At 36.6% G+C, this 23392-nt stretch overlaps 4 protein-coding genes across 7 annotated transcripts; 3 read left to right on the forward strand and 1 right to left on the reverse strand.

The window, feature by feature from the left end:
- The first annotated feature begins 377 nt into the window (after positions 1-377).
- LOC122313349 (protein EXECUTER 1, chloroplastic-like) lies at positions 378-8691 on the forward strand. 4 transcript variants are annotated; one of them, XR_006243362.1, is made up of 12 exons: positions 379-974; positions 1789-1905; positions 2005-2070; positions 2828-2934; positions 3633-3714; positions 4247-4951; positions 5066-5189; positions 5346-5515; positions 7019-7093; positions 7187-7308; positions 7416-7565; positions 8261-8691. XR_006243362.1 is itself a non-coding variant. In XM_043128269.1 (11 exons), the coding sequence occupies exons 1-11, from the start codon at positions 567-569 to the stop codon at positions 7492-7494; spliced, it is 2055 nt and encodes a 684-aa protein (XP_042984203.1). In that variant the 5' UTR covers positions 378-566; the 3' UTR covers positions 7495-7981. The 4 variants fall into 4 exon arrangements, 2 of the variants coding, with proteins under 2 accessions (XP_042984203.1, XP_042984204.1); XR_006243363.1 differs by having other exon boundaries at positions 380-974; positions 7216-7308; XM_043128269.1 differs by lacking the exon at positions 8261-8691 and having other exon boundaries at positions 378-974; positions 7416-7981.
- A 118-nt stretch (positions 8692-8809) lies between these two features.
- Positions 8810-11092, reverse strand: LOC122313350 (nicotinamidase 1-like). The gene is made up of 5 exons (XM_043128271.1): positions 10952-11092; positions 10499-10682; positions 9818-9951; positions 9442-9627; positions 8810-9220 (listed from the first exon to the last, which is right to left on the reverse strand). Exons 1-5 carry the CDS (start codon positions 11090-11092, stop codon positions 9128-9130), a joined length of 738 nt encoding a protein of 245 aa, XP_042984205.1. The 3' UTR covers positions 8810-9127.
- A 2267-nt stretch (positions 11093-13359) lies between these two features.
- On the forward strand, positions 13360-15218 carry LOC122314198. Its single transcript, XM_043129618.1, has one exon. It carries the CDS (start codon positions 13951-13953, stop codon positions 14500-14502), a length of 552 nt encoding a protein of 183 aa, XP_042985552.1. The 5' UTR covers positions 13360-13950; the 3' UTR covers positions 14503-15218.
- Positions 15219-16388: 1170 nt separating this feature from the next.
- On the forward strand, positions 16389-22183 carry LOC122313574 (KH domain-containing protein HEN4-like). Its single transcript, XM_043128684.1, has 7 exons — positions 16389-17185; positions 17489-17938; positions 18050-18325; positions 19022-19513; positions 19581-19663; positions 20941-21052; positions 21790-22183. Exons 1-7 carry the CDS (start codon positions 16529-16531, stop codon positions 21925-21927), a joined length of 2208 nt encoding a protein of 735 aa, XP_042984618.1. The 5' UTR covers positions 16389-16528; the 3' UTR covers positions 21928-22183.
- Positions 22184-23392: the final 1209 nt, after the last annotated feature.

Genomic DNA, 23392 nt, shown 5'->3' on the forward strand with positions numbered 1-23392 from the left:
TTTAAAATACTTCAAAATTAATTCAGTCTCACTCACAATTTGTGAGATTGTGATTTGGAATTAAGATACACATAAATAATAATAACATTATTATTATAAAAATTATATATATAGACACTTTTATGTGTTGTTTGTATGTTCTATTAATTTGATTAATTGCATTATTTTTTTAATATAAAATAATTATTTCAATAAATTATATAAATAAAATATATAAATAATATATAAAAGTGAATATAAATATCAGAACTTTTATATATTAAAAAAATAGAAGGCCTAACTGTCTCAATTAACCAAATATGGACGGGTTAAAAGTAAATAGAAAACGATGATATAAAACCCAGACCCAGAGAAGGAAAACAACTGAAATTTAATCCTTATCTTAAAGTTGCCCAACCCTTCCCGGCCACCTGCAACCCCCGGTTCCCAATATCAATACCCTCTCTCTCTCTCTCTCTCTCTCTCTCTCACCACTAGACCTGGTTTTGGCTCTCTATTCACAACCACAGCTCCCACCCACGCACACAAACGCAGCTCTCTCTCTCTCTCTCTCTGAGTTATCTGTTATGGCTTCCATATCTCCTTCGACTCCTCGCAACCTGACCTTTCCAAACCCCAAATTCCCCTCCTCTCACCCTCTCAAACGACCGTCCCATCCCTCTCAGATTCATTCTCTCTCCTTCTCTCGGTTTTCCGACTCCTACCTCTGCCGTTGCCACCACAATCCCTCATCCTCTCCCGACAACTCCACCCATTGGCGATGGGACTCTGTGCTCGGCGACGTCGTCAAGACTGCAATCAAACGGTTCGATTCCTACTTCAACTCGCAACAGAAAGACGCCGAGGACGTTCGCGATGGTGAGCTGAGCAAGAGCCGAAATGCAGAGGTGGAAGTCGAAGAGTGGAATTGGGATCGCTGGCGCAAGCATTTCGACGAAATCGATGAAGAGGAGCGTATGGTCTCCCTTCTGAAGGTCAATTTGATTTCAATGTTTACGTCTTTTCTATTGCACGAACGTGGGCTTTGCGAGTTTGTTCCTTTTTTTTCTATATTGGGTCGTTTGTCGATGAAGAAGTGCCAATTAGACAATGGACATGCTCTAGCAAACAAATTAAAATCTGGAAGGCGTGAATTCCACAGTTGGAGCCAACACAAAGTGCATCGTTGGAACCGGGTCGGAGACTTTTATTAGGGAAGAATTCAACAACTGGCAGGATGAGAAATAAATAGAAAGTTATTTTTTTTTTAGATTGAAAAATAGCGTTAATAATTCACTTTAACCCTCCGTGAAACCAGGTAACTTTACCAGCTAAACTAGTTGACACCTCGTAATTATTAATTAATTTTCCCCATATTTCGCTTTGTGGGTGATGTTTTGAGATAGCGTGAGTTCGTCTTTTATGCTTTAAATACACTCTTCAGAGTCTCTACTCGATGACTGCTTTATATATACATATTCGACTTAAAAAATAATCTTTTGTTATATTCGCTTGAAACTGTTATCCTGCTTAGCAACTCCAGTACACACTTTTTTATAGGCTCTATAGGCAACTCCAATGTACTTGCCAGTGAGAAATCAAGAATTTATGACTGATCTTCAAATGAAGTTTCCAGAATCATCCTTTAAAATCTTGTTTTTATGAAAATTTTAAGAAACTAATTAGGGAAACGCTCACGTCACACTTATGTGTGAATGCTATCAAATTACCGGGTTTAATTATTATGCTGCTTTCTTTTGTGTGGACGTAATTTATTCGCTGATAATATATTTCTTTTTGTTTCAACAGTCACAGTTAGGTCATGCAGTATTTATAGAGGATTATGAAGATGCTGCTAGGCTCAAGGTGGCCATTGCAGCTGCAGCTACAAATGATACTGTTGGCAGAGTGATATCTCATCTGAATGTATGAAAACAGTCATTGGCACCAAAAAAAAAAAAAAACATTTTGTCTGGCTTGTCCTTCATTTTATCTTTCTTTTATTTTTTGAAATCTTTGTTTCAGAAAGCTATAGAGGAAGAGCGTTTCCAGGATGCAGCTGATATACGTGATAATGCCTGTGCTGGATTGGTGAGTTGCATAAAAAAATTGTGCATCATGATGTACAAATATGTCTCAGCTCCAGTTGTAAACATACCTTTTTATGTGCAAGTAGGTGGATTAATAAATGATTCTTGTAGTTGTTTGATGTGCATATTTGACACTGGTGATATTTTTCTCATTTGTCTCTGAGAAAGATTTCTGCATATATTCATCGTAATCTTTGGTAACTGTTTGCCACAACCGCCAGCTTGCCGGTGTTCATAAGGGGTGCGGATGCCCTGACATTTTGCTTATCTGAGCCAAGATGCAATCTTTGAGTTGCTTCTGTTGTGAATTCTTTTTCTTCCTTACTTTTTTTTTTTTTTTTCTTTTTGGCGGAAGGGGATTCAGTGTTTAAATAAACCCAAGGTTGTTCATTTGTAAAAGGCAGTGAACAGAAAATCAAGTCAACTAATTTCCACTGTTGCAAATTTGTTGTTTATTTTTGAAGTGTTAACTGGTTTCTGTTTTCTTGAATGTGGAATTTGTTTGGTTCCAAAGAAAATTGCTAGTTTTTTTCCTTATTATTGGCATACCATCAAATTGTTATTTCTTCACAACATTTCTGTGGATAATAAAAGACCACATAATCTTTACTTGGTCAATGTCCACTTTCCTGATCTAATGGAAGATAATACCAATATCTATGAAAATTTTTAATAAATACTACCTAATAGTAGATAATGCCGTTCATATTATTTGGTTACTTGGTGTTATGTAGTTTGTTTGTGATTCTGACTTTCAGGTGGGATGGTGGGCTGGCATTTCAAAAAATGTCAATGATCCGCAGGGTCTAATTATTCGAATAACAGCAGAACATGGAAGATACGTGGCAAAAAGTTTTAGCCCTCGGTAAGTACTTTTTCTTGATTAGTTCTTTCATTTTGATCCTCAAGTTTTAGTCAAATAAGAGTGGAGGTCTGAGATTGGCTTTGTTTTCTGTTGGGTGCCTTTTGTTTTCCTGGGCTTTCTTGATTGTTTTTTCTTTCTTTTAGTCAATTTTTGTTGGGAAGGGTTTCTCTCATGGAAGATATCTTGTGTTAATTATGGTTTGGTTCTCCTACACATTTTTTCATATACTTTTAATATCAAGCAGTTTTGGTATGCCAACGAAACTTTTCCATTTGGATCCTTCAACACATCACACTACTTTTTCTTACTAGTAAAGATTCTTATATTTTCAAGCCCTGCTGTTCATCATTTTTTTTTATACGTAAGAAGTAAATTTTATTGATATGAATGAAATAGGCATAGCCCATGTACACAGGAAGTATACAAAAGAATACCTAAATACATTCTAGATTAGGGACAAAAAGTCATGAGCATTGTTTCCATCAAGTACAATGGCTGAGAACCAAAGCATTAAAGTGTGCATAAAATAATTCTGAAGTTCTGCCATTGTGTGCTCCCCATCTTCAAAGCACCGCTCATTTCTTTCCGACCACGTACACCCCATGATACACAACAGGATCATCTTCCACACTACCACCACAAAAAAAAAAAAAAAAAAAAAAAAAAAATCATCAATTTTTAATTGCTTATTTTTTCAGGCAACTTGCTATGGCTGCAGCTGGTGTTCCCTTGTTTGAAATTTTTCTTACAGTGAATAAGAGAGGTGAATACAAACAGCAGGTATGTTATCTCTACCCATTAAGAGTGAAAATTTTAAGTGCTTCCTTAGTTGCGGTTAAAGAATGGTATTCTATTGACATTGTGATGGCAATTGATATGGCTGCTTTTGTGATCTGATCATTTTATTTTTATTTAGTATAGTTATCTAGATTGCATTGGCGAGTGGTCTGCTGATGGTCATGTTTTTATCTTGATCAATTTTACAAGTTTTGCTAGTTAGGCAACTATAGCTTGATACTCTTAACTCTTGTTTACATAGACTTTGGCAGTGGTGTGCTTTCAGGCATATATGCATACTATTTTCCACAAGTATGTAATTGTACATGCAAATAGGCATTCTTTCACTGCAATCGAGATTACACTCATTATTGCATCCTTGTCTACACGTAATGGTGGCATACAATATATGCATTTAAGGATGCATGTTTCCACCACGTGTTTCAGGTGTTATATTTCTTTGCACTTTCATGTTGAATGTGGTGTGCCAGTTACCATACTATATAGCACATTATCTTTGCATTGTCATTTTCAGGCTGTGTACTTAAAGCAGAGGGGGGCTTTTGAAGGTTCTCCAATAATACGCTCTAAAGCATGGGATGCCACTGCCAGCTTAAATCCTTTAGACTCAACTGAAGATAAAAGTGATCTATTTGTTGTGAATACTGAAGATCCCGAAGATGGTGATGATAATTCTGATCTAGCTGAGGGTCTGTCTGGTTTCCAGAACATATTGAGGGATATGATTCCTGGTGTCAAGGTCAAGGTTTTAAAAGTGACAACACCAGGGAAGGTAGACAAGAATTTAATATCTAAGGTGATTGAGCAGATAATTGAGGAAGAAGATGAAGAGAAGGACAATGGGATAGAAGGTGTAGAGGCAGAGGACGAAGATGATGGGGAAAGTGACCAAGATACTGATGAAATTGAGATGGATGATGATCCTGGGATTATTGAAAGCGAAGAGCACAATGAAATTGCCGTTAAAGTTGTTGTAGGTGGTCTTGCACAGAAACTCTCCAACAGTTTGCCTACTAAAGATTTACTTCGAATACCTGCTAAGCTGGAGAAGAAGGGGCGTTTGTCATTTTCCTTCTCTATAGAGAAAACCATCAATGAGCAGGATTCTGGTGTCAAGGAACGACCTTCAGTAGATAAATCAGCTAAGCATCAACGCAGTATTGACCATGTTATGTTTGATCTTGCTAAATTCATTGGTAGAGAGAAGATACCCTTAAAGGTTGGTTTTTTGAAGAGTGCTGACCCACCTAATACATGCCAAAGTGACAGACTGTTCATGTAGTGAAGTTTTCCTATCAAGTATGCTTAGTTGTAATCTTTGCTTTAACTGTAGGTTCTCAAAGATGTTGGTGAATTAATAAATCTCACGCTCAGACAGGCTCAAAATCATCAACCACTGTCCGGATCAACAACCTTCAGTCGCATTGAAATACCAGCGACTCCAGATCCTTTAAATGGTGATTTTCTTTGGAAATGTATCGCTTTTGTATAATGATGAGATTATATATGAAACTAGACGGTTATGATATTTGTTTTTTATGTTTCTAAATCCTATCCTATTCCCTTTAACCAACTTACAGTATATTAAGAGTTCAGAATGTCCATTTTATCAGGTCTATACATTGGTGCACATGGCCTGTACGCTTCAGAAGTCATTAATCTGAGCCGCAAATTTGGTCAGTGGCAAGAGGATGGTGGAAAAAAGGAGCCATCAGAGCTTGAGTTTTATGAATATGTAGAAGCCGTGAAACTTACGGGTGACCCATACGTACCAGCCGGCAAGGTAATTTCTTAAAACCAATTCTTGCATTATCCATATTTTAATAGAGCCAGATTTTGTGGAGCTTAATAACAGAAGTCACTTTTGCATTAGTGGCATAAAACATAAGTTTGTGCTTCCCCGTAGTGTGTGGTGGCTCCACATTTTTTTTTTTTAAGTGTTGGCTCCATGAAATTCATAAATGTCTTTTTGTTTTATTGGCACCTGCCGTTCAAGAACAACGTCTTGACTAATCCTGGGGGTGCAGAGGCCCTTAGTAAAGGAGTTTTCCGCAAGTGCACCTTTGCTAATTTAAAGAAAAAATTCCCCAGTCCAATGGCCCCTAGAGATTGTTTACACCCAAGGGGATTTGAACCTTAAACCTGGGGGGAGCATATCCCCAAGCCCAAGGCCTTTACCACTTGAGCCCACTCCTAGGTAGACCTCTCTTTGAATTTTTGCTTTTTGGGCACTAAAAGGAAGACTTCTCTTTGAATTGTCAGAAATTCTGTTCTTGTAAAAGGCATAATTGCATCTTTGTCTGCGCTATAGCTGGTAGTTTTTACTAAATATTGGATGTAAACGTGCTATAGCTTGTGGGTTTATTTTAGTTTTAAGGTTAAAAGGACAATAACAAACTTTATAGTTAACTAAATAGTATGGCCATATGAGTTGATTTTGTTTTATAAGTACGACCATATGAGTTGATGGCATTGGTACCTAACAAAAGATATCTAGCCGGTGTGAATCACAACAATCTTTCTTGATAGAGGTGAAGATATACCTTTTAACGCTTGTTATAGCTAATTCAGAGGCTATTTATGACAAAGAAGTACACTATTCACGATTTGTAAGGGATATTCATAGAATTTAGAATTTCAAAGGTTTTTTAATTTCTATGAAACTAAATCTATTATTTTGCGTCTAAATCCATTTTTCCCAACAAAATTTAACTTTTAACCACCCCCAACCCCCCCAACAACCCCCCCAAAAAAAAAAAAATCGTTCAATATCAAAGACAAGTACGGTGACTACTTGTTAAAAAATGTACAGAGACTATTTTGAAATATCCCTGCTTTTTAGCTCTACATACAATTGACAAATTTGTATGGATATTATGCTACAGTTGCTGTGTCTTTAGTCAACAATAGGGGTTGCTATGTCAGTTATATTGTCACCACTCTTGTTTTTTCTCTAGCCTCTCCCCATTTTTGTTGCTAAAACAAATTTGTGTTTTATTATTACTTTAGATGAAATATACTAATATTTATGAGGGATGTGTAATTGATGTTTGCTGTTGAGTCTTAGGAATACTACAGTTTCATGATACTACAGTCTTATTTATCAAAAACAAAATACTACAGTTTCATGATAATGAGACTGGGTTATTTTGTAATCTAAAACTTGGTACGTTACTCATAAAAAAAATGGTACATGTTACTGGTCCTGAGGCACATTTAACTCCGTGGCAACTGATTTATTTATCTAGTTTGTCTCCCAAAGCAATGACACTCTTTGTTTCTGCAGGTGGCATTCCGAGCAAAGGTTGGGAAAAGATATCAGCTTCCTCATAAAGGGATCATTCCAGAAGAACTTGGAGTGGTATATATTTAGCTCATGCTGCTGAGTTTTTCTGATAAAGTCTCCATTTCTGTATTTCTTTATCGCCCTTTTCTCTTTTCTTTTGAGTTGAAGAGCTTCTTGCGATCTTGTTGGCTACTCAGATTGCGCGCTATAAGGGTCAAGGGAGGCTTGCTGAGCCTGGGTTTCGTAATCCTCGATGGGTTGATGGTGAACTTGTTATTCTTGATGGAAAGGTCTCATTTTGCCACAATATATATATATGATCATTTTTTTCCTGTACCTTTGCTGTTTCCGCATAGGGATACTGACTTCATCTTATACCTTCAATGGAATTCTGCAGTACATTAAAGGGGGGCCTGTTGTTGGATTTGTGTATTGGGCCCCTGAATATCACTTCTTGGTTTTCTTCAATAGGCTGAGGCTTCAAGAGTAGATTTTCAATGTACATTCGTTGTTCCAGCTTGTAAATTCTTTATTCAGATTTTGTACGGTAAGTTCCCTTCATGTATAAAAAAGAAAATTTACATGCAGTGCCATGAGTACCTGGGGTTTACTTTCTTTATGATGGGTAGCCGGGGTCTACTTTTTCTAGACAGTTAATTAAATGTGAATGTAACCTTACAAATGTTGCCATGTACATCCTAGTGTTGGGATGAGGCTTGTTATTTGTCACCATCTAACCTTTGGAAAAGGGGGCCCAATAGCGTATAGCATAGCATGCATGCATAATCTGCGTTAATTTTAGTTGCCCCTTTGAGTATGGAATAAGTTTTTTGAAAGAAGCGCTCTGTGCACCCTTTGATATGAACATCACTAATAGCAGTGGTCTGCAATTAGATTATTAAATGCATGGTGTATCACTTTTTTATGATGCTGAATGCTTGTTAATATATGGAGGCATTGCAGGAAAAAAAAAAAGAAAAAAAAAATACCATAAGTGGGTTCACTTGGAACCAAATAATCTGGTTTACACCCTTTTGTTATTGGGTGAATTTAATTAGATGGAAACTCTCCATCTCTGGGGTTGTTCAGTCGAGAGTTATAATTGCGGGGTTTTCTGCGTACACCCGGTACTTTTCAAATGTAATTTCCCCTTTTGTGACATAATGCGGAGCCCGGTATAAAATGTTTTAACAGATTTTAAGATCTCTTACTATGATTTCCTTTATTACCTTTGTCGTGCAGTCCGAAGATATCTATGACTGAATACCTGGAGTTCTTCAGTCATCATGTCCATGCTTCTCACTCAACTGATCAATGCACTTGCAAGCATTATGGACTCAGCAAGTGTGGCCATCATATATTTAAAACACAACGAATGGCCCCTTCCATTGCTCCCCCTTTCTGGGCAACCCTTTCATCAGTGTATTTTTGAGTAGTTGTAGTGCTGCATATCTATTGTCAATTATCAGGGTTTTTGCCTTGTAACTGGATGCAGTATATTTATCATATTCTAACCCGTAGATGGTCTTAGGAAATACCTTAACTAGAGATGTAAATATGTGAGGCCTGTTGATGGCCTTAATTTTGGGATGCAGTTCAATTACAGAATTCAAGTGGGAAGCAGTCAAAATTCTTTTTCACAATTAATATTAGAAATGCACCATTTACTTCCATTGGCAAGCGATTGAACTTTCATTATGCTTGCACTATGCAAGTGATGTGGCTAGATGGGCCTTTCATAGTTGCTGTATTTCCTTACTCTTTTACTTATAAGTTGTTCTCCCTGACAAGAGCCTGTATGGTGTTGAAAACTGAACAACTGATCATAATGCTAACAACTACGAAAATCACGTACACACAGTGAGCCTAAGTTCTCGTTGCAGATAGTTCAACTTTAAAGCACTTCAAGGGGGTTCATATTAATGAACTGATGCATTTTTTTTAACTCACTGGACCACACGTTAATGATATTATTTTCAGTTTTTTGAGCGGCATATAACTCATTGCTCTCAACCTACTTTGCACACAAATTTATTCATAAGAGTAAAAATACACACAGGCCCTACAATTTAACTGAGCAATGCCCCCTATATGCTGCTGCACTTTAGCTCATGGTTTCTTTGGTCCGTGAAATGACACTTCACTTGCTATCTTTGCTCCTCTTCCTTTCGCCATGTATAGGCCAACATGATGCATGAACTCCTGCCAATAACGAAGATATTTTTTGAGTCCCTATGTCAGATTGTCTAACATTAGAGCCTTACAGAAGTTATTAGTTCATAAAAATCCCTCATAGAAGAGCCAAAAAGTTTATGAAATGTCAAATTCCTCTTTGGACAATGAGAAAACAGAGTATGAGGGGAAGTTTATGTGATCTCAATATTGTTAAAAGCAACTATGATAACAATCACAGTATTAAAGACCTGGGGATGAGCTAAAGCTCCTTTGATGTTTCTGGCAACGTGGAGAGGAAGATCAAATGTCACACATCCACGGGAATACACCACCATATCTTCCAGAGGTGTGAGAAAACCATGGTTTCTTGCTGATAAGGTAGAGCAAACAAAGTCCAGCACACAGACATCTGTGCATATCCCTCCAACCAATATCTTCACCAAGACAAGCCATAAACAAAATCAACCATGCTCGACAATTCAAATAAAAAGTACTTTTGATAGGTTACAATTCGAATTTAAACTTAGGAAGGATATATTCAACAAATAGATAGAGATATGGACGCATTTGGTTTGGAAACAGTTTTCCATCATAAATTCCGAAACAAATTTTGAAAACACTTACAGCTTTGATCTGATTCTTCTTTACCCAATCCACAAAAATATTTGAGCCATCATCCTCAGTTGAACCCAAGTATCCATCAATGCAGTCTTTGCGTCTGATTGTCACATTAGGTTCATTCTCTAACCATTGCAGAGCTGTAGTGGAAGAAAGAAACATGAGAGAGAGAGAGCTTGATGGCATTCAAATTAGCTAGCCACCCTTCCAATACCAAGGCATGTACAGACAACAACAAAATGACAATTCAGAAAATGACATCAATATACATACACATATATATTGTGAAAAAAAGGACTCGCCAACATAATCATAAGCTTTCAAAAAGAAAAAAAAAAATACTTTACCTTGTAACCTTTTAACAGCCATAATATTTGGTTAAGGAAGATAAAGTTCGAGCAGAAGACTATCAACACCGAAGACCTTTTCATGCAATGTTTTCCCCTCAGCTCAACTGGGAAATAACTAATATTGCTTATTTTGGCAGTTGCATCTGATATCAAACTCCAGTTTTTTGTGTTTATTCATGAACTAATAGAAATTGATCATCATAAAAAAATTTAACAATCATTTCAACAACAAAGATTTGTCTTAGGTGTCATGTGATTAGATGCGATTGAACAAACAGGCAAGCAATTATCACATGCAATATAAATTCATTAGCAAAGAGAAAACATGAGTGATTACCAGGAACCAAATTTGACTCATCGGTGCCAGCAATACAGTGAAGAGGATATGGTTCCTCCGGTTTGTCTGGCTGATGAGAATCAATAAATGCCAAAACAGGCCATTTCTTCTCACAGAACAGTCTAGCTAGCCTTTCCGATTCGTTGATCATTCGTGAAATCTGGCTATTAGGCTCTCTTGGAGCCTGAAACACAACACAACATATATTAGGGAACAAAACAAGATTTTTGGATACATGGTGCATGCCACAGAGAGAGAGAGAGAGAGAGAGAGAGAGAGAGAGAGAGAGAGAGAGCCAGCAAATGAAGCAAATTCATGTGTGTCACAACTCACAAAAGCTAAATGGAAGGTAATTATATTGTTACTCCAAATAAAAGTATCAAAAACAAAAACCAATAGAGAACTGTGAAGGGATGAAAACCAGAAGACATTAGTTAGGTATTTGAAGTTTACCATAGTTCCAGCACCAACAGTGCAGAAACCATTGACGATGCCAACAAGGACTAGACCAGTCACAACATCTTCATGCAATACCACGGACTCCTGCTCAATAGGGATCTCACACTTCAAAAGATCCATTCCTGGAGACACCATTTTAGTTTACAGTTACTTTGTTTTTTGTTCCCAGCTTCACGATGTTATACGCCAACCAATTAATGTACATTGGGTGCAACCAGGAGATTGGCCATGCATATATATAAAAGTAGCACTCCACAATGGATGCAGGTAGCATGTGGATATGCTACGTAAATTTTTTATTTTTTATTTTAAAAAAAAAAAAAAAACACCTAATCGAGAAATGGCCTAAAACGTGTGCATACGGCCATACGCATAAGTAAATCCTCAACACTTGCAGCAATGTGATTCAGAGAGATTTGAATAGTAAGTTGAGATAAAAGTTAAAAGTTGAATAAAATATTATTATATTATTATAATATTATAATTATTTTAGAATTTGAAAAAATTAAATTATTTATTATATTTGTGTGAGAATTTAAAAAAATTATAATGATTAAATGAGCTGATGAGTTGAGATATTTTTATATCCAAACCAACTCTACTAATTCAAAAGTTCTTGTTTGGATAAGATTGACAGTAGTCGTCAAGGATGGTAACAAGAGAAAGTGAGAGGGGCATGCAGGGTCACATTGGTGCTTGCAATTAACCTATCGACTTGCCATGCATGCATTCTGAATAGCATAATTAAGGTCTAAAAGTATATCCAACTAAAACCTTGCCGATGTGCTGTGGATTTATATGGATATCCTTACCCATATACTTCTCTGATCAGTTGGGTTTTGGGGATTATGATTTATGAACGTGAAACCCAGAGTGTCTTCCTTTGTCTGTTCCTAATTGCTTACAGTGATATACCCTAGGACATCAACCTTTTTCGAGCGGCCAAGGGTGCCGTCCCAAGTTATCAATTTCATTCGTTTGGTACTTAGGGTCAGTTTTTTGGATTTTTAGGGAGGAACAACACAAATATACACGTAATTTGTTTCATTTTGCTGAAAGTTTCGGTCTATTTCTCCCTTTGGTTCGTTGGTTTTCGACCTGCTTTGCTTCTTATTTAATTAGGTTAGGGTGATGTAGAGTTTATCATACAGATTTCTTTCATTTAGTTTCTTAGGCGATTTAAAGATTCCTTTTATATATTGTACTTGAGTAATAATGATGATATATCACCTCCAAACACTAATATTGTTAACGTTATTTGATTGCAAGATGGGAAGGAAATAGAAAGGAAACTAGAAAATGTTTTATCTTCTTTCTAGGTTTGGGTTGTTTACAGGGAAAGATATATAGAACCATACAAAGAAATGAAATGGTGGGTTTTTCTTTGCACCAAGTAATTAAATGCAATTTCTTTTTCCTAAAAAGAAACTTACAAGGGGTTGGGATACGACCCAACAAAAATCCAACAAGTATAGCAAATAGCAAATAAATTTAATGCTAATTTTATATAAAAAGGGCCAAAAGATTAAGCCTAATGGTGGGTATAACTACTTAATCAAAGAAAATTTATATTTTAAATCAAATTATATCATGTAAATTGTGTATGGTGTAAAGACGTTGAAATATGATTATTCTTTTAAATATGGGGTACAATCTTCTTAAACTTGAAAGTCCAATTTTTAACAAACATGGCCTTCATAAACATTGCATCTGAAATGACAATCTAACTTTCCAACCATCAGGCTACGTTTGAATGTTGAGTTGAGTTGTGAATAATAATGTTTAATTTCTAGGTCCTAGGTCCTATTGAGATGGGTTTAATTTTTTTAATTTGAGATTATGAATTTGATTTTTTGACAGAAAGTTGAAAAAGTAGTGAGTCTCATCAATGATTAGTTTAAAATGAGTTAAATTTAATTCAACAACCAAACACAACCTTGTCTTCTCTTCTTGGGCATCTTAAGAGTAATATTCACATTATGTTATCATGACAAGTTATATTAATATATGTCTATCACCTAAATCATACAAAAAATATATTGGTTAACTAATTCCACGTTTTCTTTTCCTTACACGATGTGGATCTATAATTAAATGAATATTTGATTTTTTCAATAAAATTTGTAGTTTCGAAAAAGGAAAAATAATGTCCATAGAAATAGGTTTTCACCACCACCACTACTAATTTACTAATAGTAAGAAAAGAAGAAAGAACAACGACAGGCCAATACTCCTTGTTGTGCAATGTGCAGAATGAACAATGATACGCCAATACTCCTTGCGGGAATCGGATGGAAGCCAATCTTTTAGTTCTGATCATCGTTTTGGTTTTTTGTTTTTATGTTGTAATTTGTATTGATTTTGAAAAAATTATAATGGACTCTCATCCTATTAAACTTGTATTTTATAACAGTTAATTTATCTATAAATGTCTTTTTTCTAAGAAAAAGAAAATCAGAGATTTCGTTGTGGGTAACTATACAGTAGTTCCTCACAAAAACCTTTTTTGATTTATTTTCCTTTATTCCCAGTCTCTTTCTGATTACTTTACTCCCACCGTCAAGGTTGCTTTCAGTTTCCCATTTCCATACCAATACCCCTCTCACTTTCTCTCTCTCTCTCTCCTATAAATTTCCCTTTGCTCATCTCACTTCCATTTTCTTCCTCATGCTTATTACCCATTTGGCTTCTTCTACCTTAGATTTCATCTGGGAATCTTTCATTCTTTCTGTTCTTGCCCTAAACTCTTGGGTTTTGGTTTTTTAATCTTTGTTGGCTGCTTTGACTCTCATCTTTTTCACCTCTTAGGCCGCATTTCCCTTCCATCCCATTTGGCTAGTTCCCATTCCCTCTGTTCTTGCACGAAATCTTTGATCTTCACTTGTTACATTTCATTTCTTGGGTTATCAAGAAATATCAATTTTGGTTCTTGGGTTGTGCTCCTTTCTCTTCAATTCACTCTTTTTTCTTTCTGAACTTTGATTCTAATTACAATGTCGCAAGGCTATGCTATAGAGCTTTACTTCGAAACCGCCCTCGAAAACCAGGTCTTGAAGGCCTGGAACGTGCTCGCTCGCTGCAATATCAGCAAGAAACTCATCGACAACCAATCCCGTCCACATATCACCCTCTTCTCCAGCCCCTCTATCGATCCTCCGATGCTTGAAAACGTTCTCAAGAGCCTTGCTTCGAAGCAGGAGTATTTGCCTCTATCTTTCTCTTCAATCGGAACTCTTCCCGATGAAAATAACCTGCTTTTTCTCTCGCCGACACCATCGTTGTCGCTTCTCCAGTTCCAGGCGCAACTGTGCGATGCAATGCAGAAGGAAGGGATCGAAATTTCGGATCAGTATAGACAGAACTCTTGGATTCCTTATTGCAAGGTGGCTGAGGAAGTGCCGAGCACTCAGATGGCCGATGCATATACCCTAGTGCGGAAGTTGAAGTTGCCGGTTTCTGGGTATGCAGTGGACATAGGCTTGGTGGAGTTTCCTCCGATGCGCGAACTCTTCTCCTTTGTGCTTGGCAATTCGGAAGAAGCATGAGGTTTCAAAGCCTTTCCTTATGTGTTACTCTGAACCTCTGTTTTACTTTTTTTTTTTTTTTTTTTGGTACTTGTTTTCTTTTTCTGGTGCCTTTGGTGTTACTGTAGATTGATAACAATGGCGCTATTCAGAGCACAGTTTCAAGATTTTTAGTTCCCAAAGTTTGTGATCGGCCACTCCAAAAATCTCAAGAGTTGTAAAATTCTTACAATTCAGATTCTTCCCCTGTTTTTCATATGAGCGCGCAGAGTTGCACAGCTCATTTTGACCGCATGCAGATTTTTTTTTTTTTTCAGATTTTTTTAATATATTTAAATATTTTTAAAAAATTTTAAAAAAAATATCAATATACTGAAAATTATTTCCTTAATTATTAAATAAAAAATAATTAAATTTTCTCTTTTGTGACTTTGAGGGACATAGAGAGAGGACACACAAACATTTTCCTTTTCATATGCTAATCTTGTCCGGAACTAATACAAGAATTGCAAGAGTTAGAAGCCTAGAAAGATGTCTTTTTGCAGCTGTTCAAAGAATCTCTTCATCTCTGTATTTGAGGGTGTATTTGCAAGCTCTGTCATTATGGTCTGAGTCTGCCTGCCCATATTTCATGAACTCGAATATCGATCATGTTGGTTTCCATTTAGAATGAACTCAAGAGCTAGCAATTGGTATGGTTTTTTTTTTTTTTTTTTCTTTTCATATGCATATGAAAATTCTCTAGTTTTTCTTCTTTGTAAAATAGTTGGCTTATTTTAAATATATTATTATGTATAAAATTGAGAAATTAAATATTTTACATTTAGGACTCGTTTGGATTTAGAGATGAGATGAAATAGTTTTAGATGAAAGTTAAAAGTTGAATAAAATATTATTATAATATTAATTTTTAATATTATTATTGTTTTAGAATTTGAAAAAATTGAATTATTTATTATATTTTATATGAAAATTTAAAAAAATTATAATGATGAGATGAGATAAGATGAAATACTATTTGATTCCATAATTAATATAATCCCAATCATTTCTCTTTTATAAATGTATTGATAGTTGTAGATGTTTGACATTACCAAATGAGATAATAACAATATGATTAGAGTATATCACTTAACAATGTGTTTATCATTATGAAAAGGAATAAAGAGTAAGTGGTTGTTTGGAAGAGGTTAATCTTTTAAACAAATCACAAAAAATAATTTAACAATTTCAAATCTTAAAATAAATATAATATTAAAAAATTATATTATTATAATATTTAGTTTGATTATGATTAATTTCTATATAGTACGAATATTGTGATTTGATTCAATCATTCAAATAACTTGACACAATTAAAGTTTTTGTAAATTACCTTAAACATGGGAGAGTCCATAGAATATATATATATATATATATATATATATATATATATATCAAACAGAAAACTACAATTGAGGTATGTAAACAGTCTTTCTTTCTTTTTTGCCCAATAGATTCTCTCCAATTTTAGCATGAGTTTTGCTAAATATGAGCAAAGTTGCATACTAATTTGAATACTAATGAGTTTTGCTACGTACAAGTAAAGTCACGTATTAATCTGTATACCAATATTAATTTATTCATATTCAAAATTTAAATTAACATTATTTTCAATAAAATCTACTTTTTAACTAATTATATTAGATTGGTGCACATATTAGTACATATTTATACTTACAAATAAATTTTTCCTTAAACTAATATATATATTAATGTTTAATTATATTTACAGCTAGATTTTTCTTTTTTAACATTTCATGGTAATTCGAAGCGCTCGCTTCAGTACGGCGTCGTTTCCCTGATCCCTGTTCCAAGGACCAAAACCCATTTCTCTTCTTCCGTCTCTATCTGTCTATCTACCACTGCAACTATCCAGTAAGACCGAGAAATAGACAATTTTTTTCTTTTTTCTTTTTTAAAAAACCTAACACTTACATAGAGCGAGAGAAGAACAGAGAAAGAGTGAGAGAGAAGGTGTATGTTTGTGTTGTGGGCGTGTTAGATTATGGGAAGCACCTATCTTTCTCCACCAGGGAAGCGTCCGAACTCGACTCTCTACTCGTCCACCACACCCTCCATGCCCGACCCCTACTCCATCCCCTCTAACGGTTCCTCCAAGCGCTCCAAGCACCCACCCCCACCCCTCTCCATTCCCCCCGGCCACGTCCCCTTCCGCCTCCTCTGCCACGCCTCCCGCATCGGTGGCATCATTGGTAAGTCCGGCAGCGTCATAAAGACCCTCCAGCAGTCCACAGGCGCCAAGATCCGGATCGAGGACGCCCCGCCCGATTCCCCTGACCGGGTCATTCTCGTCATCGCCCCTGGCGCCATCTCCGCCAAGGTCACTCTAAAGAACAACACTGGCGCCGGCAAAGGAAACGAGTTCCTGAATTCCGACAGTGTTGTTGAGGTCTCGAAGGCGCAGGATGCCCTGCTGAAGGTTTTCGAGAGGATACTGGAGGTGGCGGCAGAGAGCGATGGCGTGGATGTTGGGGTCGGTATTGTGTCGTGCCGTCTTCTGGTGGAGGCGACGCAGGTAGGGTCCGTCATTGGGAAGGGAGGTAAGGTCGTCGAGAAGATAAGGAAAGAGAGCGGCTGCAAAATTAGGGTTTTGACAGACAAGTTGCCGGCCTGCGCCTCACCGTCCGAAGAGATGATTGAGGTAAGGTTTGTTTTGAACTCTCATGGAATCGAACATTCACTGATTACTTGCTTTCTTTCCAGTATAATGTGTATTAGGTTTCATCGTTTGTGCTCTAAATTTTGGTTTTTTCTACTTGCTTTCTTTCCAGTATAATGTGTACTAGGTTTCACCTTTTGTGCTCTAGATTTTGGTTTTTTCGACTAGATGAGCTAAAGTTTATAGGCCAGGATGTTCGTAGAGTAGGTAATGAGTTTCTTATTATACAATGTTGTAGACGACTTATCTCTTGTTTCCTTGTGGAATGCATCTACATTTTTGCAGGTAGAGGGGAATGTTTTGGCTGTAAAGAAAGCACTTGTTGCTGTCTCTCGCTGTCTTCAAGATTGTTCACCAGGTGATAAAACAAGGATGATTGGAAGCAAACCTGTGGAAGCAGTTCCCCGTGAGAATTTACCTGACCCGCATTTACATTTAGATCATCTTCCTCAGAGAAATCCTGGGCCACACATGACACCAAGCAGCTCAATCAATTATGCATCAGTAGTTCATCCAATGTCAATAGAGATTGAGAGGATTCCTGCAGTTGAAACAAGAACACTACAGCAGGACGTTATTTTTAAGATTCTTTGTTCCAATGATAGGGTTGGAGGTGTAATTGGAAAGGGGGGTGCCATTGTGAGGGCTCTTCAAAATGAGACAGGTGCTACTATATGTGTTGGAGCGTCCATAACTGAGTGCGATGAACGATTAATTACCATTACTGCATCGGAGGTCTGTTGTTGAGTACTCTTTCTCTCTCTAACAATTTCATGATTTACATATGCTTATTTATGGGGTGTATGGGTTATTAATAGGTTTTATGGTTGGCTTTGTCGCGTGTAGAATCCTGAATCACGATATTCCCCAGCACAGAAGGCGGTTGTTCTTGTTTTCTCTAGGTGTGTAGAGGCAGGCATTGAAAAGGGGCAAGATTCAGGCTCAAATAAGGGGTCAACTGTTGCAGCACGGCTTGTTGTCCCGTCAAACCAAGTTGGTTGTTTGCTGGGAAAAGGAGGTGCAATCATTTCAGAGATGCGAAAAGTTACAGGTGCTGGAATCCGAATAATCGGTGGTGAACAGGTCCCAAAGTGTGTGTCAGAGAATGATCAAGTGGTGCAGGTGCGACAATGTCACTCCTTTATTTAAGTACAATGGAAGGATGGCAAAATAAGCTTCAATTTTTTTCATCCCATTGTTATATGTTGTTTTTTCTTTTTTTTGGGTTGGGGGGGGGGGGGGGTATTTCTTATTGGAAGCATGCATAGATAATTATAAAAAAAATAAAAATAAAAGCATGGATAGATTATTTTCAGATCCGACTTAATAGTCAAAGGGTGGGCTTGGGATACATCTGGGATTCAATTCCACTAGATTACCTATACACAGTTTTGGTGGGTGGGGTTGTGCATCTAGTTTACTCCCTAGGAGTGGGTCCAAAGGGCCCTATATTTGGCTATTATCGATGAGTATTTAGCCTTTTGTTGCATTGTATGGTTTCTTTTTTGGGTTAGTAACTCCTTTTTTTTTTTTTATTCTTTTATCTTCTGAATTTCAGATTGTAATTTCTTAGAAGTAGCTTCAATACCCTCCTTGTATATTTGAGCTGTCCTTTTTTTATTAGAAACTAATTGTACTTCTAAAAAAAAATGTTTGTGCTGGTAGTTTAATATGCTTTGGAATGAGAGCTTTAAGCAAACTGTATAATCCAGTTTTCATTTAGTAAGCTTTTTTGTATATAGTTGCCCGAGTCAAATAGGATTATCTGTAATTGCTGCAAGGCTTTCATTTATTTTTCTATTTATTTAACTTCTACAGATTTTGGGAGAGTTTTCAAATGTTCAAGATGCATTGTATAATGTAACTGGTAGACTGCGAGATAACCTTTTTTCCAGCACCCAGAACAATGTTGGAGCAAGGAGCAGTTCCTCTGTATTAACTGATTCCAGCCCCTATGGAAGAATGAGAGATCCTGGTCCTCTTGGAAATCATCCATCAGTTGGTGTCTCTCATAGTCTTGGCCGACATGCTACTCTAAGTCAAAGTACAGATCCTTCAGTTGGAGCAAGGAGCAGTTCCTCTGTATTAAGCGATACCAGCCCCTATGGAAGATTGAGAGATCCTGGAACTCTTGGAAGTCATCCGTCAGTTGGTGTCTCTCATAGTCTTGGTCGACATGCTACCCTAACTCAAAGTACAGATCCTTCAGTTGGTCTTAGTCAGAATGCTAGTTTAAGTCAAAGTATAGATCATTATGCAATTTCCCATGGTTTAGACCGTCCTTCTTCACCAAGGTTATGGACGTCACAGGTAAGACTCTCTCCTCACCCCTGCCCTCTCTCAATGATTTTGCCACTTATGGTGGGTTCAATTGCAGTCAGCAGTTGGAGTAAATCCAAGAAGTATCACTGATGTTGGCAGGGGATTGACATCTCTTAAAGGTGGCTTAGAACTTGGCAGGTTCGATTCTTGAACACACAATGCCATTCTATCTAATTGGAACTCTATTTCTGTTTGCATGGGATGGTTTGTATGAAAATCAATTTGTATCAGATTTAGCACCAAGTATCTTTTATGAAAAATACTTTAGCCATAAAGGAAATACACAAAAGCAATCCCGTAAACTGATGTGACTTGACGTGGTTTGTCAGATTGTAAAATTATTTTTACTATAAAGTAGATCTAACTAATCAGATGAAATCATGTTAGTTTGTGGAATTATTTTATGTAATTCCTTTGTAGATGTAGCAGTACTCATCTTTTATAAGTATTGGTACAAAGTGCAAACAAATAGAAAAGTGTAAAGCATGTATGCATTATCTTTTGGTTTGAGAAATCGGAATCAAGTTTGGGTTAGTTTGGAGGGTTGGTGGGAGATTTTGTATTATGATACCTACATTTTGTTTTTTTCGGTTTTTTTAATACCCACAACTTTTTAATATCAAACTAAGCAATGAAGGATCAATACCACTTACAAAAAAAAGTTAACGAATGATCAAATTCAATACCAATCAAAATTAAATAAAAACTTAAAAGTAAAAAAAGATAAATGGAGCCCCCTAAGTTCTGATAGTGGGCTCCATTATCAGTTCTGATACCAGTTGTCAGGAAGATAAACCTTGGGCCATTGCTATAGATTTTAATGGTCCAAGCCTTCATAATTTTCTTGTATCTACTTCTAGTTCTTAACTAGCTGTATTATCTTGTATACTTCCTATGTACGTGGGCCATACATATTTCATTATTAATAAAATATCCTTTTACTTGTAGAAAAAAATAAAGATTATCAAAACTCTAATGGTTTTTGCTCTATGGAGTGCTAAATTAGATCTGCAGGGATAATGAAAGGTCATTTACAAGTTAAAATTTGAAATAATGGTGAGCCTTTGCTTGTAATTAATTTAGATAATGTTGTGCTTTATTAGTTTATGCACATTCTCACATTTTATTCTTAGATATCAACTGAATTACCTATATGCATGCTACACGTGGCTGAAACCCTTTACATCGCCTATTCTGTATTAAACTAAAATAAACAACTGATTGGAAAGCATACATATAGTCAATGTACCTAACATTTAAAAACAATAAATGTACCGATAAAAAAACTATATAGTCCATGTACTTCTGACTGGAAAGCATAATTGAGGAGTATAATATGTCCACAATGTCCAAAACTGAGTAATTGTATGCATCTTTTTATTTAGTTTGACACTTTTTTTGTTTAATGTTTGCAGCGGAAGCAAATCTGCCATTGTGACAAATACAACTGTAGAGATCATAGTTCCTGATAATGTTATTAGCTCCGTGTATGGGAAAAATGGTAGTAATTTAGCTCGTTTGAGACAGGTAACCTATACTCTATCCATTCCAGCAGTATTGCTGTGTTGGCATCATTTAAACCAGTATCAGTTATAGATTTTAACATTATGATTTTTAGTTAATATGGCTGCCATCTCTACTTATAACTATGGAAAGCTTTCCAAAAGTTTAAAGTTATTTCCATCGTTTAGATGTTGAGCTGAGTTGATATGAGTTGACTTCTTTATGAATAGTAGTGAGTGAAAATGATGGAGTGAGTTTTGTGAGACCCACCTAAGATGAGTTTATATGTATTTAAATGTTAAGATGAATTTAGATGTATTTATAGGAATTTAAAAAAGGTTGTGGGTCCCACGTGTAAAGTGGTGTTGAGTTGAAAAATGTTGTGGGTCTCACATGTAAAGAGGTTTTGAGTTAATATGAATTAGTAATTTGAAAATTGAGTGTTTGGATATTAGACTCAACTTTAAATTAGACTGAACTGAGTTGATCTCAGTTAAGTCCAAACGAGGTTAATGGTGAACTATTTCAAAACTCATAGAAGTGCTGCTACAACACAGTTGCATCCCTGAAAGCGTTTGAGCTTTTTGCACATAAAGAGAACCTCTCGGTTTTTCCTTTCTTTCCTTTCATTACCTTCTTTCGTTCTACCATTTTATCCCAAGCTATACTTTTTCTGATACTCAGATACTATGTTGGTTGTTGCTGTTTAATGCAATTTTTTAGAACCAACTTGTACTTACTCTCTGGGTGTTTCTGATCAGATATCGGGCGCCAAGGTCATAGTGCACGAACCTCTTTCTGGATCAAGTGACAGGATTGTTGTCATATCTGGGACACCTGATGAAACCCAGGCAGCTCAGAGTCTCCTCCACGCATTCATTCTCACTGGATCATCGTGATGAAATTTTCTCATGCTCCCTTGGCTCATATTAGTTCTCAGAGAAGACAACTCCAGTTTGATGCTTGTGTTAATTGCTCTCTCTCTCTCTCGCTTTCTCCCCCAAAAAAAGTGCACATTGCAATAGGAAGATTCGGCCCTTCTGTATATGCCAATCCTGGCATTTTTTGGGAAAAGTTGGCTCTAATTTAACGAGTAATCATTCATGGCTACTGATTCGTATTTTTATGATAGGATCAAAAACGATTGAAGTTGAACCCTTTTTTCTAACTTTCAGTTTCAACCCATTTTCAGACCCTTTGTATAATACCCCTATTACGCAAAATGCCTGGCATCATGCATGGAGTTTTGCACTTTTCCGGCTTAAGAACAGTGACATGCCAGCCAGGTTAGCGAACTTGCAAAATTTCCATTCTCATTTTTCACTCGAGAGTTATTGGGGGAGGGGAAGAAGAGAAGCTTAGTTAACTTCATGGAGATTCAAACTAGGGCAAACGTATTCTCCCCAAGTAGCATAGACTATTAAATGCATCACCAAAACCCAGTACAACAGTTGCTAACTTCCAAACGATATCCGATGGAAGCCACGGCTGCTGGGGTGGGTTTGAGTGTGATTTCCACTTTGTCATGGACTCCTTGCAGCAGTAGCTCACCATCCATATGCCAAAACTTTCCTCTTCTTTGCTGCTGTTCCAACTGGTGCTTCGAGTATGCACGCTTATCGTCATTAAATAGGACCCCAAATGTGACCTTCCAGACACAAGCCAGGTTTTTTTTTTTATATATATATATATATTTTGATTAGAAAGACCCAAATAACATATTAAAGTACAAATCGAAATAAGCCGATGTAAATGAAAAAGTTGGTCTCCGTCCCTTGCACGCACTGCATATCAGAAGGGTAAAAAAAAAGCTTCAATCTTTAAGGTTGAAAAGTAAAATCTTAGTTGCAATTAAATATTTCTTGTCCCAATGATAGCACCGACTCCATTATTAAATGGAGTTTTCTGTTCCGCTTCTGGAATGAATTGTACAAATTCCCATGAAAGAGCAATGCAAGAAATCAATCTGGTATGACTAGGAAAACAAGAACTACCAAAACACGCAACATCCAAACCCAACTTCCAACCATGAGTCCTCCAGCATATAGCAATCTAATTCATTCCGAATTGTTGGCCACTATTCATGTCCCAGGATCCAAATGACTAGGCCTACACAGCAATCTAACCCGTCCAGATTTTGATTCGACACGACCCGACATGCAGGAAAAGTCTCACAAATGCGGGTTGACCCGACTCAAAAAATGAGGATCGGGTCGAACCCGTTCTTTACTTTGCTTTTGATATGTTCATTTGCAGAGTTCTCGTTTCGATCCTCGAAGTTGAGAATGAGTCCCTTCTCATTGGTGGAGGAGTCCAGCAGGAAGTATTTTTTGGCGTGCTGCTTTGAGATAAACAAGTGATTAA

The sequence above is a fragment of the Carya illinoinensis genome, chromosome 6 (assembly GCF_018687715.1).
Source record: "Carya illinoinensis cultivar Pawnee chromosome 6, C.illinoinensisPawnee_v1, whole genome shotgun sequence".
Classification (NCBI taxonomy): domain Eukaryota; kingdom Viridiplantae; phylum Streptophyta; class Magnoliopsida; order Fagales; family Juglandaceae; genus Carya; species Carya illinoinensis.

Excerpts from the sequence above, each read along its gene's own strand:
- LOC122313574 (XM_043128684.1), top strand. The coding sequence starts at position 16,529 with ATGGGAAGCACCTATCTTTCTCCACCAGGGAAGCGTCCGAACTCGACT. Across the intron at positions 17,186-17,488 it reads CGTCCGAAGAGATGATTGAG|GTAGAGGGGAATGTTTTGGC; the intron begins GTAAGGTTTGTT and ends ACATTTTTGCAG. Across the intron at positions 18,326-19,021 it reads AGAATGATCAAGTGGTGCAG|ATTTTGGGAGAGTTTTCAAA; the intron begins GTGCGACAATGT and ends TAACTTCTACAG.
- LOC122313349 (XM_043128269.1), top strand. The coding sequence starts at position 567 with ATGGCTTCCATATCTCCTTCGACTCCTCGCAACCTGACCTTTCCAAAC. Across the intron at positions 3,715-4,246 it reads GAGGTGAATACAAACAGCAG|GCTGTGTACTTAAAGCAGAG; the intron begins GTATGTTATCTC and ends TGTCATTTTCAG. Across the intron at positions 7,094-7,186 it reads TTCCAGAAGAACTTGGAGTG|AGCTTCTTGCGATCTTGTTG; the intron begins GTATATATTTAG and ends TTTGAGTTGAAG.
- LOC122313350 (XM_043128271.1), bottom strand. The coding sequence starts at position 11,092 with ATGGTGTCTCCAGGAATGGATCTTTTGAAGTGTGAGATCCCTATTGAG. Across the intron at positions 9,952-10,498 it reads TGAGTCAAATTTGGTTCCTG|CTCTGCAATGGTTAGAGAAT; the intron begins GTAATCACTCAT and ends CTTCCACTACAG. Across the intron at positions 9,628-9,817 it reads AGAAGAATCAGATCAAAGCT|ATATTGGTTGGAGGGATATG; the intron begins GTAAGTGTTTTC and ends GTCTTGGTGAAG.
- LOC122314198 (XM_043129618.1), top strand. The coding sequence starts at position 13,951 with ATGTCGCAAGGCTATGCTATAGAGCTTTACTTCGAAACCGCCCTCGAA.